Source organism: Bison bison, unplaced genomic scaffold (assembly GCF_000754665.1).
Source record: "Bison bison bison isolate TAMUID 2011002044 unplaced genomic scaffold, Bison_UMD1.0 scf7180017864249, whole genome shotgun sequence".
In the NCBI taxonomy this organism is placed as follows: Eukaryota; Metazoa; Chordata; class Mammalia; order Artiodactyla; family Bovidae; genus Bison; species Bison bison.
Window position 1 is genome coordinate 2,641,809 of NW_011494821.1, and position 13,574 is coordinate 2,655,382.

Here is a 13,574-nt window from a genome sequence, read left to right on the forward strand (position 1 = left end):
CTGTGCAATGATTCAGCACTGGACTACAACGAGGTGGGTCCCTACCCACTTTCAGTGACTTCCCTAGTATCCAGGCGCTCAGAACAGACCTTTCTCCCAGAGTATCCAAGCTCCCAGGATTGGAAGTCCCTGCCGCTTGGGAGTGCCACACCCCAGGAGCACTGCCATCCACACTGCCCCCCGCTTCTTCCTCGGTTTGGCTTTAGAACCTTGCTCTGGGGCTCTTGGGCTGTGGGGGACTGTAATGTAAAAGGCAGAAAGGCCAGGGATGCCTGGGAGAAGAGGTGTAGGGGACAAACACTAGGAAGTGTTTAAAGCAAAAGGCACAGCCCAGAAACGGTCCACAGGCCACTATAACCTGATGTGATCTAGGCAGTGAACTCTTCCTTGTGGCTGGAGCAGAAGCATGGTGCACACGGGAGGCTTTTTGCCCCTGAATGGGGGCACTTGGCCAGACCAAGTCAGTCTGATGCCCAGCTGAGGGCAGCAGACAGATAGCAAAGGGCATAGAGCAGGGGAGTGATATGGTCAGATCTGCATTCACAGAAGATCACCTAAGTCTCAGTGTGGAGGACAGAACAGACTGGGCAAGACCAGGGCCAGGGAGCCCTGTGTGGTCATCTGGGCCCGAGAAATGTCAGCTGAGTCCTGGCTGGGGCTTCAGGAAGAGGGGAGTAGGCATGGGTTGGAGAGAGTTTGGAGCCAAAATCCTGGGACTTGGTGACCAGTTAGGTGAAAGAGGGAGGAGCTCAGGTAGCTTCTAGCTGCCATTTTGGCCGGAACAGTCACTGGAGTGGCACATACAGAGAGATGGAGGTAGACCGAGGGTCGGAAGGGAATCAAGCCCAACGGGCAGCAACTGCATGAGTGGGCATGGGGCTCAAGAGGGAGGTAGCAGTGGCCTGGGTGGGCACTGGCTGTTGTGAGCCTATGAAGAGTGCTGGAGGCAGGGGCATATGAAGCCTCAGGGAGAGAAGAGGGAGGGAAGCAGGAGCGCCTGGGAGCTCCAAGGCTCAGGCAGTGAATGGGAGGTGAGACCGGGGCTGCCCCGACCCTGACTCCCTGTACCTGGGCCCCTCTAGACCAAGGGTGTGTATGAGAAGGTGGGAGAGGCCACGGAGACGGCCCTGACATGCCTGGTGGAGAAGATGAATGTTTTTGACACGGACCTGCAGACTCTCTCCCGGGTGGAACGAGCTGGCGCCTGCAACGCGGTGAGCAGCATGGGGGCCTTGGCCACAGTCCGTGTGGCTGGGGCTTCTGGGGCATCGGGAGAAGGGAGAGAGGGGAAGGAAGTCCTGGGAGGCTTCTGGGAGGAAGAAGGACCTCAGATGCCTACCTAGTAAGACTGGTCTAGGGAAAAAAGAGAGGAACAGCTGAGTGTGGGCAAGGACTTGGAGTCAGAAATTACCCAGCCTCGTCAGGAAATGGCAACTTTGGGGCATTTCTGGGGCTGGAGAGGGAGATGGAGGCCTTGAATGTTGGGGTTAGAAGAGGATAGATTCACCACCGTGTAGGGAGCAAGAGGCTCTTCACGGGGTCGAGCAGCTGGCGAGGAAGCAGCCAGGATCGCTGGCCCTGCCCCTCACGCCTTGACCCACCCGGGCCCCGCAGGTCATCAAGCAGCTGATGCAGAAGGAATTCACCCTGGAGTTCTCCCGAGACCGGAAGTCCATGTCAGTGTACTGCACGCCCACCCGCCCTGGCCTGGTGGCCCAGGGCAGCAAAATGTTTGTGAAGGTGGGCCTGCCTGACCGGCCTGGGGCCTCTGCACACCTGGAGTCCCCGGGGGCCTGCTCTCCAGTCCTCTGACGAGCCAGAGCCTGCAGCCGTGGGACACTGGGGGAGGTGGGAGACCCTCGGCAAAGGGATGCCTCTGGAATGAGGGTGGTCAGCCTGCCACGGGGAACTGGGAGGGGGACCCGGTGTCGGGCAGGTAAAACCCAGGCCAGATGCTGAGGCCTGCCCCTCCCTGTGGTCCCAGGTCTGATCTGAGAGGCACGGCCTTGCCGCACGACCTCGGGGCCACCGTCTCCCACGTGGGCCTTGGGTCCCTGTCTGAATAGCGGGTCAGGCTGGACTGTCTCAGGAGCCCTTTTGCTTCTGATGGGGACTGTTGACGTGGTTGGTGTCCACACTTGGTGCTTTGTGTCTTGGAAACAGTCCTAAGGAGGAAAGGAAACAGCTCCATCCAGACTCTCATGCATAGTCCTTCCTGTCACTGATTTTGAATATGAAGTAGGAGTCAGAGTAAAGCAAAATCTTTAAAATCTGTTTTAAAACCTGTAGTGGGGGGTTTAAACCTGTTTTAAAACAAAAAGCTTCTGTATTGGGAGTTTGGGTTTCTTAAAATACCCAGTGTTTGACTATATATATATATATATATATATATAGTGTGTATGTATATATGTCAAGGGACTTCCCTGACATTCCAGTGGTTGAGACTCCACACTTTCACTGCAGGAAGTTCAGGTTCCATCCCTGGTCGAGGAGCTAGGATCCCGCCTGCCCTGTGGCTCGGCCACAAAAAAACAAACAAAACCCCCCTAGTGTTTGGGGTACCTTTTGGGGAGAGGGATGAGGCACTGATGGAGGATTCAGAGGTTTTTTCCAGGCCTGGGACGAGGTCCAGGGTGAGACCCCAAGGCCAGTGAGAAGCCCTGCACCCCATGACCACCCTCCAGAGCCACATCACCCACACCCTCAGCTGGGCTCTGTTTCTGGTCTCCCAGCAGGGCTCAGCCCACTTCCCGATGCAGAGCACCCTACAGAATTGGAATCGTGGGAGCACCAGCCTGGCAGGGCAGCAGGGTCTGCAGGAGGGTGCCATTCCCACCCTGTCCCCCAAAATGCTGCGTCAGGCCTTCTCAGCTGCAGGCTAATTGCCGGGGTGGGGGGGTGTTCTGCTGTGGGCTTCACACTGCGTCACACTCTATGTGAGCCCCCCTACCCTCTGGGCTCTCTCACAGTGGGGCCCACTTGGTTCCTGCACCAACCTTCTTAAAGATGGATGGATTCTGTTGCGCCCCTTATTGTGTGTCCCTTGAGTGACCTTACTTACCTGAGATCTAGGCCTCAACTCACAGTTAAGCAGGAGGGAGGGAAGGGGTCTCGACTGACCGAGTTGTCTCCTCCCCTGTCCCGCTCCTGCAGGGGGCTCCTGAGAGTGTGATTGAGCGCTGCAGCTCAGTCCGTGTGGGGAGCCGCACGGTACCCCTGGACACCACCTCCAGGGAGCAGATCCTGGCCAAGGTCAAGGACTGGGGCTCAGGTTTGGACACACTGCGCTGCTTGGCACTGGCCACCCGAGACATGCCCCCGAGGAAGGAGGACATGCAACTGGATGACTGCAGCAAGTTTGTGCAGTACGAGGTGGGTGCTGGGACCCCTGGGCTGTGTGTCCGCCTGCAGTATGAGGTGGGTGTGCAGGAGGAGGTGGGTGTTGGGGCCCCGGGCCCGTGTGTCCGCCTGCAGCGCTGGGCAGGTGGCAGGTTGAGGATGGGTTCAGGCCCCGCTGGCATCTGCCCCCTCCCTACAGACGGACCTGACCTTCGTGGGCTGCGTGGGCATGCTGGACCCTCCAAGGCCCGAGGTGGCTGCCTGCATCGCACGCTGCCACCAGGCAGGCATCCGTGTGGTCATGATCACAGGGGACAACAAAGGCACAGCCGTGGCCATCTGCCGCCGGCTTGGCATCTTCGAGGACACGGAGGACGTGGCGGGCAAGGCCTACACGGGCCGCGAATTTGATGACCTCAGCCCCGAGCAGCAGCGCCATGCCTGCCGCACGGCCCGCTGCTTCGCCCGGGTGGAGCCCGCCCACAAGTCCCGCATTGTGGAGAACCTGCAGTCCTTTAATGAGATCACTGCCATGGTGAGGCCACAAGCTGGGAGCCTGCGGGGAGGTGGCGGCCTGGGGTATGGTGGGAAGCACTGACCACAGGGCTTAGAAAGAGCAACTGGCCAACCCCTGCCTCTGCTTCATTCTTATTTTTCCCAACATCTTATTTCAAAAAATTTCAAGCCCAAAGAGAAATTGAAGTGATTTTTATAGCGAATGCCTGTAAATATCTGCTGTCTAGAGTCTGTAAATAGCATAGGTATATTTGCTTTATCGCATACCTGTCCCTCTACCCACCTTCAACCCAGCTTCCTTAATGCATTTCAGACTCAGTTGTAGACATCAGTACATTTTGCCCTCACACAGGAGAGGGAACTTTACCATCAACCCATGAGGTTCCTTTACACACCTTCTCCATCCAGCCACGACTCGCAGTCTCTGCTCTGATTGTTTTTCTTGCATCATGGATTATTTTGCCTCTCGTGGATTTTCACATGAGTGGGATCATACAGCATTTGCTGTTTGTCTGGCCTTTTTCCTTTGAGGTTTATCCATGTTGTTGGGGGACTCAGTGCCATGATTTTTCGTGTACTGTTCAGTGGCATTGCACTGTAATACCCGTCTCTTCATCCCTTCCCCTCTGGATGAACACTGGGTTTGGTCTCAGTTTTTGTTCCGTCTCATTCTTGATTGCTGACCTCTTCATCAATGCTGATCTTACTCTTAACCTAGATCTCACTCTCCCCTCTCTTGACCTCAGATTATAATCTTGACCTCCAGCCTATCCCAGTCCTTTATGTTGACCTTAATTCTTATATGTGGCTCAGTCTTGACCTGATAATGAGCTGGGCACCAACCTTGACTTGACCACAACTGTAAACTTGTTCTTGGCTCTTATTTTTGACCTTCACACTGACTTGGTCCCTGACCTCAACCTTAAACACCTTAAACTGATCCTTTACTCAATTCAAGCTTGATACGAGTTCCAGTCTTTACCTGGACCCTGATCTGATCCCTGACATTGACCCCCCCCCCCAACAATCTATTACTTTGTTGACCTCAGCTTTGATCTTGACTTTGACATCAACTCTAACTTCTACCATGACATCTTTCCTGATAGGGACCATAGCCTGGACTTGATCTCTCCTTTAATCTAATTTTTTTATCTTGAACATAAGTCCATTCTTGACCCTGTCTTTCACCTTGGCTCCAGCCTTCACCTTAACTACAACCCCTAACTGACCCTTGACCTGGGCCATGACCTTCACCTCATTCCTGATTTGAACTTAACTTTGTCCTTAACCTCAGTCTCATTTTCTACCCCACATCCCACCTTGATTTCATCTTTGCCCTCAATGTTGACTCACCTTCTTCCCGTCCTCACCTCACCATCCTCTCTGACCTTAAACTTGACCTTCTTCTCAATTTTGTCCTTGTCTGCACTCCCTGCCCTGTCCTTAGCCTCTGCCCCAGATCAGTTTCTAGGCTCATGACCTCACCATTGGTTCCATTCAGCTGTCTGCTTCCTCGGGGACAACCCCTAAACTTGGCGACAGGCTCAGGGAGGGGAGTCAGGCAGGTGTCAGGGAAGTTTCTCAGGTGTGAAGCCCCCTAACCTGGCCCTCAGACAGGAGACGGAGTGAATGATGCCCCAGCCCTGAAGAAAGCAGAGATTGGCATTGCCATGGGCTCTGGCACGGCCGTGGCCAAGTCAGCGGCGGAGATGGTACTCTCAGATGACAACTTTGCCTCCATTGTGGCCGCGGTAGAGGAGGGCCGGGCCATCTATAGCAACATGAAGCAATTCATCCGCTACCTCATCTCCTCCAACGTTGGCGAGGTTGTCTGGTGAGGCCCTGTGTTCCGTCCTCCCAGCCCTCTGGACCAGCTGTGGATCCCCAGGACAGGGAAAATGCCTGGTCTGGGATGGGGCGACAGGGAGAATGCCTGGTCCTGGGATGGGGCTGCAGGGATGACGGGACCCGTGTCCTTCCTTGGAAGACTGGGACCTTCCAGAGTCCCACCTCAGGGTGGGCAGGAACAGGGACACCCATCATTCTCCAGAACCCCTGATGTACCTTAATCCCCAGGGTGGTGCTGGAGAAATCCCTTGGCATCCCTCCAGCCATGACCTTCTTCCCACTTTCAGAGTCCTGCGAGATGGGAGAACTCACCTCACCTCTGGGCAGTAATATGTTTGTGTGTGTGCACACAGGGTGTGTGCCTGAGTGAGAGGCTTGTGTACACGTGTGCATGTGACTTACTGTTCATCTTTGGGCATGAGTACAAGCACCGAGGATTTGTGCTCGCATGTAATCGTGTACACACTTAGGTTCACAAGTGAGTGACGCCTATGGCGAATGGTGAGCGCACGTTTGCCTGGCCGTGTAAGAACTCTGCATCTGTGCACGTCAGGGCAAGCGTGTAGATGTTTGCTTATGTTTGTGGGATTGTGTGTCCTGTACTAGGTGTTTTGCACACATCTGTGAACAAATGTGTATCTGCTCAGGCACGCACTGTCCACATGTGTGTGTCTGTGTGTGTGTCTTAAAGAGAACTTGTGTCCTGTCCTCAATGGAAGAGGCCTAAAGGACGGGTCTATCCAGGCCCCAGAGCTGAGACTGGGGGTTTTGGGGTGGCCCAGTGTGACCAGAGTGTATGCACCCACTTCTCACTCGTGCACACACATCAGAACTAGCAGAGTGAGGCGGGGCTGCTGCAGAGACAGTGGGGGGCACTCCTGGGCCTCGGGTGTGAGTAGCAGCTGGGCCTTCCATTTGCTGGGGGCTCAAGCCCATGACTCTGGTTCCAGCATCTTCCTCACAGCAATTCTGGGCCTGCCCGAAGCCCTGATCCCTGTGCAGCTGCTCTGGGTGAACCTGGTCACAGATGGCCTACCTGCCACAGCCCTGGGCTTCAACCCCCCAGACCTGGACATTATGGAGAAACGACCCCGAAACCCTCGAGAGGCCCTCATCAGTGGCTGGCTCTTCTTCCGATATCTGGCTATTGGAGGTGAGTGGGGCCCCAGCTTTCATAGGGATTCCTGGAGTTTCCTAAGACCCTTGTATCAGTTACACTTACAAACTCCAGACCAATATGACTCAGCCTGGCTTATGTCAAGAGAAACTGTATGTGGACTCATGTAACTGAAAAGACTAGGTATGCTTCAGGCATGTCTGGATCCAGGCCTCAGACTGTCACTGGCATATTTTAGCTCTGCCTGAGCTTCATTCTTAAGCAGGTGCCCCTTGGGATGGCAGGATGGTTGCCAAAGCTCCAGTCCTCAGACTTGCCCCATTACAGTCCCAAATAAAGCAGAAGAAAGAGTCTTATCCTATCACTTCTGTAGAAATAGGATGAAATTCTCAGGCCTGTTCTCCACCCATGTCGTGTCACCTGCCTATCTCCTTGCCAATTGCTGTGGCCAGGGTTGGAGCAGATGCTGACTGCCCATCAGGGCCACTGCTGACCCTGAGGGTAGGTGCTACATACTAAAGGGGAGAGAGTGGTTCCCTGACAGAGATTCAGCAGATTATTGGGAAAGGGAATCAGATGCCAGAAAACCACAGGCGTGCACTATAGCCAGTTTCTTCCTGCCCTCCCCACAGTGTACGTCGGCCTGGCCACAGTGGCTGCTGCCACCTGGTGGTTCCTATATGATGCCGAGGGACCGCAGGTCACCTTCTACCAGCTGGTAAGCAAGGGATGGCCAGGAAGCCCATTGGGGTCATCTGAGAGGTGTTGTTGTTGGAGTTCCAGGAGAGAGGGAATCCAGAACCCCACGGGTGGCCAGTGGCTGTCCCTCCCCACCCCTGTACACCTGTAGACGCCCGCCACTTAAGGAAACAAGCTCAGAAGCCGCCAGAGGCCTAGAGACAGCAGCACAGCCCCCGAGCCAGAGAAGCTGCTGCTCGCTCCCCCTGTCATTCAGTTACAGGGGGCCTCAGGGCTTCACTGCCCGGAAGCCTTACCTTTATTGGGAAACTTCCCGAACATTGAGGGCTCAGTGATAGGAGCACCTAAATGGTGGAACTTTTGGCAGAGGGTCAGACTGAAGTGATCAGTAGTGGAGGGAAGGAATCTTCCAGGCTTTTATAGCCAACCTGTCTCTTGGGGAAAGGACCCATTGACCTCTTGAAGTCCCCTGGCTGGCAGGTGCACACCACAGGCCTGGCTTAGTTCAGCCTAGCTCTGGAAGTAAGCAAGGAGATGCCACCTCCATCCTGACCTCAACTGCTGTCTGTCCATCCGCCCTTCTGTCTGAGCAGCCGACGCATCTCTTTTGCTTGAAAGAACCGTCACAGGAATTCTGGCCAGGCCAGTGGTGGGTTTCTGGTTTAAAGGAGAGAGCTGCCTGGATGTAGACTTTCCTTCCTCTGGTGTGCTAGCCTTTCTATTTTCCTGTAGACAGAAGAGCTCAAGAGAGGGACCCTGACTTCCTGCCCCCGTCTTGGGTGTGTCAGGGAAACAGTCTTCCCCACCCCCAGGGGCAGTGTGAGGGCTCTTTCTGGGGTTCACAGCTAGGTGGAGGCAGCTGGGGGTGCTTTCTTTCTCCCACCAACCCTCAAGCACATGGGGCTCCCCTCCTGGCAGCAGTGCAGAGCCTGGGCCCAGACCCCTATCCCAAAGGCTGGTGGCCCCTAGCCCTTGGCAGATGGATCGGACACCTGCCCCTGCAGCTCCTGTAGGGGCGGCAGGTGGAGAGTGGGGTGTGCTGACCGTCCTGCTACAGCCTTCCTCCTATCCCACTATCACCCTCCTTTGGGCTATGAAGCCCAAATCTCCAGGGACCTCCCCCCATATCAACCTTCTGAGCAGTCTCATACAGCCAGCTGCATACCTCCTATGGAATAGCCCATGGTCCCAGTGCACTCACCAAGTCCAAAGTCAAAATCAGTTGCCCTTTTGCAAACAATTCCCTCTTCTTCCATCTGCATCTCAGTTCCACCTCCTCCCTGGTCACCCCAGCCAGACCCCTGGAGTCCTGGTAGACACACATCCCAACCCACCACCAGTCAGCCCTCAGTCCCCCTGGGGCCACCTTCCCAACTGTCCTCAGATCATTCCATTTCTCATTTATCCACTTGGGCGAGAAGTGGCTGTTAGGCACTGACTGTGCCAGGCACAAATTGCTAGAGCAATGGTGGTGACTGAAATGGCAGAGTATCTGCAGAGAGTGTCCCGTCTGGTGGGGGAGAGAGCCAGGGAAATGGGCGGTCACGTTTTATAGTGAGCCATGCTTCCGCAGAGAAAAGGCAGGAGGCTATGGAACTCGGAGGTGGTCAAGACTTAGACCTAAAGTAGAACTCTCAGCTGCAGGTGTTGGAATTTCAGGAGAGGTGCCCAGAGCCCTGCTAGCATTCCTGGAGGGATGCTGAATAAAGGCAGGAGAGTAGATCCTGGATCCTGGCCGCCCAGGTTCACGCCCAGGTTCTATCACACACAAGCTGTGTGATTTGGAACAGGCTACTTAACCTCTCTCTTCATTTCTCCACCCATATAAACTGGGTAATAGACCCTGCCTCGTAGGGCTATCCAGACGATTACCCGAGTCAGTACATATAAAGTGCCTAAACCAACACTTGGCACGTGGTAAGAGCTATGTAAATGTTAATGAAACCCAGAGGGAGGCTCACAGGTGAAGGCGAATGGGAAATAGCCAGGGAGGCCAAGGGAAGGAGTAGGGAGAACAGTAGCTTCACCCAGAGAAACAGGCCTGCCACCCCCCGGGGGAGGGGTACTCACGATGAAACTGCGAGGCAGAAGTTCCAGCCCCTGAGCACCTTCTGATGAACAGTGCAGGAGGCCACACTGCGGCCAGGACCCAGGCACAGTGCAGGCGCTCACTGCTGAGACCCAGAAGGTCGGAACTGGGCAGGGTGTTTTTGTTTTTGTATGGCTGTGACGGGGCTTCGTTGGTGTGCGTGGGCTTTCTCTAGTTGTGGTGAGCAGGGGTCACTCTTCATTGCAATGCACAGGCTTCTCGTTGTCTTGGCTTCTCTTTTTGCAGAGCACAGGCTCTAGGGCACATGGAATTCGGTTGTTCAGGACTTAGTTGCTCTGTGGCAGTTGGAATCTTCCAGGGATCGAACCTGTGTCCCCTGCATTGGCAAGCGGATTCTTACCCACTGTGCTAGCAGGGAAGTCCCGGGATGTTAATCTATTGAAACACCTCCATGTGATTCTATTCTCATTGTCTTCCCTATGCGCGGGCATAGGGATGCAGGCACACATGTGCCCAAATGGGAGGTGTGTGCATGGCATCTGCGTGTACACGTTTGAGGAAGGTCTTACCGTTAAGATCTGGAGGTGAGGCCTGACAGTGGTGACACAACCCGAAAAAACATTTGTCCTCTTGGTCAGTTGGGTGGTTTCAAAGTTTAGGACATTTTCTCTGCCCTGTGATCAGTGCCAAATAAAGCTGTGCACTTGTCCCAAATACTGGAGCTCAGTTTTTTTTGGAGAAATTCCCTCCTCTGTTGATTTAAATAAGACTCTCCATCTCTTTGTCAAGAGAGAAGTCTAGCCAAGCCATGGTCTTTTATCATTTTGCATCATGCACAAGAGAGGAAAGAACCAGCAGTCCCTTCAGGCTGACGGAGTCGCTCTACCCGCATTTATGCCGTGTGGGGAATGAGGGATGGATTTCCTGGGCAGGAGGTCAGGCCGCTGATCGTATTACAGATTTCTCATTGAGGCTTATTTTCGCAGCACGTGGCCCTCATTTCTAAACTTTAATCTTAAAAGGATCACTGTTTCAGAGGAGATTCCAGGGGCCAGATGTTGGAGAACAGAGCTGTGTAATGGTTGTGAATGTTCACGCGAATCCCCATGGTGCGGAAGAGAACCAGACGGAAGTTCTCACTAGTGGCCTCGGTTCAGCATCTTGTTACAGCAGCTTCTGAGAGCAAGGTTCAGGGGGCAGGAAGAAAACTCCCCTGGGGCCACAGGGGCAAGTGCCACCTCCCTTATTGAGTCCTGAGAGCTCCTTGTTCATTGTGCAGAAGCTGTGTAGCAAGCCATCACCTGACCATGCATGTGTTAGGCCTTGTCATGAGCGAAGGGCAGGTCTGGTAGAGCTCGATTTCAGAGGCAGAAATGAAGAGGTGTGAATGGAATCTTATTTAATAATCATGACTAGGGCCCCAGTAGCCTCATCTTCTGGGCTTCCGAGGTGGTACTCGTGGTCAAGAACCTGCCTGCCAGTACAGGAGACCCGAGACTTGCGTTTGATCCGTGAGTCAGAAAAATCCCCGGGAGGAGGGCATGGCAACCCACTCCAGTATCCTTGCCTGAAGAATCCGATGGACAGAGGAGCCTGGCTCCTACAGCCCATAGGGTCACGTTGCAAAGAGTTGGACATGACTGAATCGACTTAGCACGCACGCTCACAGCCTCGTCTTCTACCAGCTAAAGGTGAATTCTATTCAAGTATAATTTTGCTGATTGATTCTCATATGCATTTACTTATTTGGCATTAGTTGCTCAGTTGTGTCCGACTCTTTGCGACCTCATGGACTGTAGCCCACCAGGCTCCTCTGTCCATGGGATTTTCCAGGCAAGAATACTGGAGTAGGTTGTCATTTCCTTCTCCAGGGGATCTTCCCAATCCAGGAATCAAACCCGGGTCTCCTGCATTGCAGGCAGATTCTTTACTCTCTGAGCCACTGGGGAAGCCCAACTCATTTGGTGGCTTCATTTAATCACTGCCTCTCCTAACCCCTGCACCTCTGATACTTAGGCCCTCACCCCCTGATTCCAGGGCCCCCTGCCGTCCTCCCCAGCCTCATACCAGCTGCTCTCGCTTTTCTCAGCACAACCCCACCGCAGTACATCTTGCCCTACCCCCTGGCACAATGCAGGCCCTCTGTCCCCATCCTGGGTGAGCGAGCACCCCTCCCTGGGCGAGCACCCCTCCCTCTCCACAGCAGCACTGGCTGTACTGTGTCCTCAGATGTAAGCTGAGGGTGAGGGGGTGGGGTGAGGCTCCCCATGCCCTGGTCCCGCCACTCTTCTTTCTGCCTGCACCCCATCTCACCTGGTTGCCCCCAGAGGAACTTCCTGAAGTGCTCCGAGGACAATCCAGTCTTCGCCGGCATTGACTGCGAGGTCTTTGAGTCACGCTTCCCCACAACCATGGCCTTGTCTGTGCTGGTGACCATTGAGATGTGCAATGCCCTGAACAGGTGGGCTGGCAGGGGGGCCTGAAGCGGGGGCTGGGACAGGGGCTGAGGGTCAGTAGGGGCCCAGGATTGGGGGTGGAGGTGTCCAGAATTACAGTCTGAGGGTCAGAAGGGTCCAGAGGAGGGTTCTGAGAGCCCATGGGGGCTAGAATTGGGATCCAGGCGATCAAGGGAGACATGGTTGAGGTCTGAGAGAATAGAAGGGCCAGGATTAGGTCTGAGGGTCAGAGAAAGGGGGTCCGAGCCCCAGGACTGGCCCCTGGGGGCTGAGTGGGCAATAGCCACACACCCCTCCTGGCTGCATTCCCAGAAGCACTCCGGATCTTAGAGGACGATGCTGAAACTCAGACCAGCTCCTCCCTGCACCTCACTTGGGGGATGGGTGGTGGACCAGAGTGGGGCCTGCCCGCATCCTGGCCTGAGGTGAGCGCCCCGTGTGCCCTCAACAGCGTGTCGGAGAACCAGTCACTGCTGCGGATGCCGCCCTGGCTGAACCCCTGGCTGCTGGCGGCCGTGGCCATGTCCATGGCCCTGCACTTCCTCATTCTGCTTGTGCCGCCCCTGCCTGTGAGTCGCTGCCCAGCCCTGCTCCCCTCCTGCGGCTCCTGGGGTCACAGGGCCCTAATTCCCCTCTGAGGCTGGGCATTTCTGGGGCCTCTTTGTGAAACTGCCTGGTGGCTGTGATGGGGGAGAGGTCTGATGGTGCTCCCTGACCACATGGAGCTGGACCCTGGTCAGCCAGATGTGTCCCCCACTTCAGGACATCCCTCCCAGACTTGGGGAACAGAACAGGTAGGGGGAGAAAAAAATAGAAAAAAAAAAAAGAGGTCCCCCAAGGCTGGGACAGGAGGAAAGATGATGCCCTTTGCCAGTGCAGAATTCCTCCCACTTCCCACCAGGACAGAAGGACTTGGTCCTGCGGGTGAGAGCAGGGGAGGGCGCCTGGGACAGAGGAGACTGAGTGGACACAGATCTGGAGGCGGGACGGGGGGCCATCTTAGACGTGTTTGTGAAGAGTCCACTGTAGTCGGGGGTGTGTGAAGCGGTGGATGTGGGGGGCTCTGGGCACTCCTTCCTTTAACTAAGACGCCCCCATCCCAGCTCATCTTCCAAGTGACCCCACTGAATGGGCGTCAGTGGGTGGCGGTGCTCCAGATATCTCTGCCTGTCATCCTGCTCGACGAGGCTCTCAAGTACCTGTCCCGGAAGCACGTGGATGGTGAGTGGAGGCCCCAGACCCCACTACCGGCCCACCTCCCCGCCTGCCTCCGCCCCCAGTCTGCAGTGGGTGTCGGCAGGGTCTTGCACTTAGGGGCCGGGGCCCTGGGCTCACCAGGCTGCCGATGGGAGCACCACTCAGGGCTGGGCTGCCTCGCTCTCCTCGCTCGCTGCCAGCCCTGCCCCGCCCGGCCTGCTGTGCCCTGCTCTGGGTCTTCCCCTCTGACTTCTCTGAGCTGAGCCTGTCGCAATGCAGGCACTGTCAGGACGGTCTCCCAGACACAGACTGGGCAGCCGCTGACTGCCTCCTCTGGGACCCCAGACCACAC

At 55.4% G+C, this 13,574-nt stretch overlaps 1 protein-coding gene across 1 annotated transcript in view; it reads left to right on the forward strand.

Annotated features, from left to right (window-relative positions):
* Nucleotides 1-13,574, forward strand: part of ATP2A3 (ATPase, Ca++ transporting, ubiquitous) — a 24,752-nt gene that overhangs the window by 8,583 nt on the left and 2,595 nt on the right. The window contains 11 exon segments of the mRNA XM_010847466.1: nt 1-33; nt 1,083-1,214; nt 1,615-1,740; nt 3,154-3,372; nt 3,539-3,874; nt 5,469-5,689; nt 6,654-6,856; nt 7,453-7,538; nt 11,897-12,030; nt 12,477-12,594; nt 13,129-13,246. The exon segment at nt 1-33 is cut by the window's left edge and continues 1 nt beyond it. Coding sequence (XP_010845768.1) covers nt 1-33; nt 1,083-1,214; nt 1,615-1,740; nt 3,154-3,372; nt 3,539-3,874; nt 5,469-5,689; nt 6,654-6,856; nt 7,453-7,538; nt 11,897-12,030; nt 12,477-12,594; nt 13,129-13,246 — 1,726 coding nt within the window.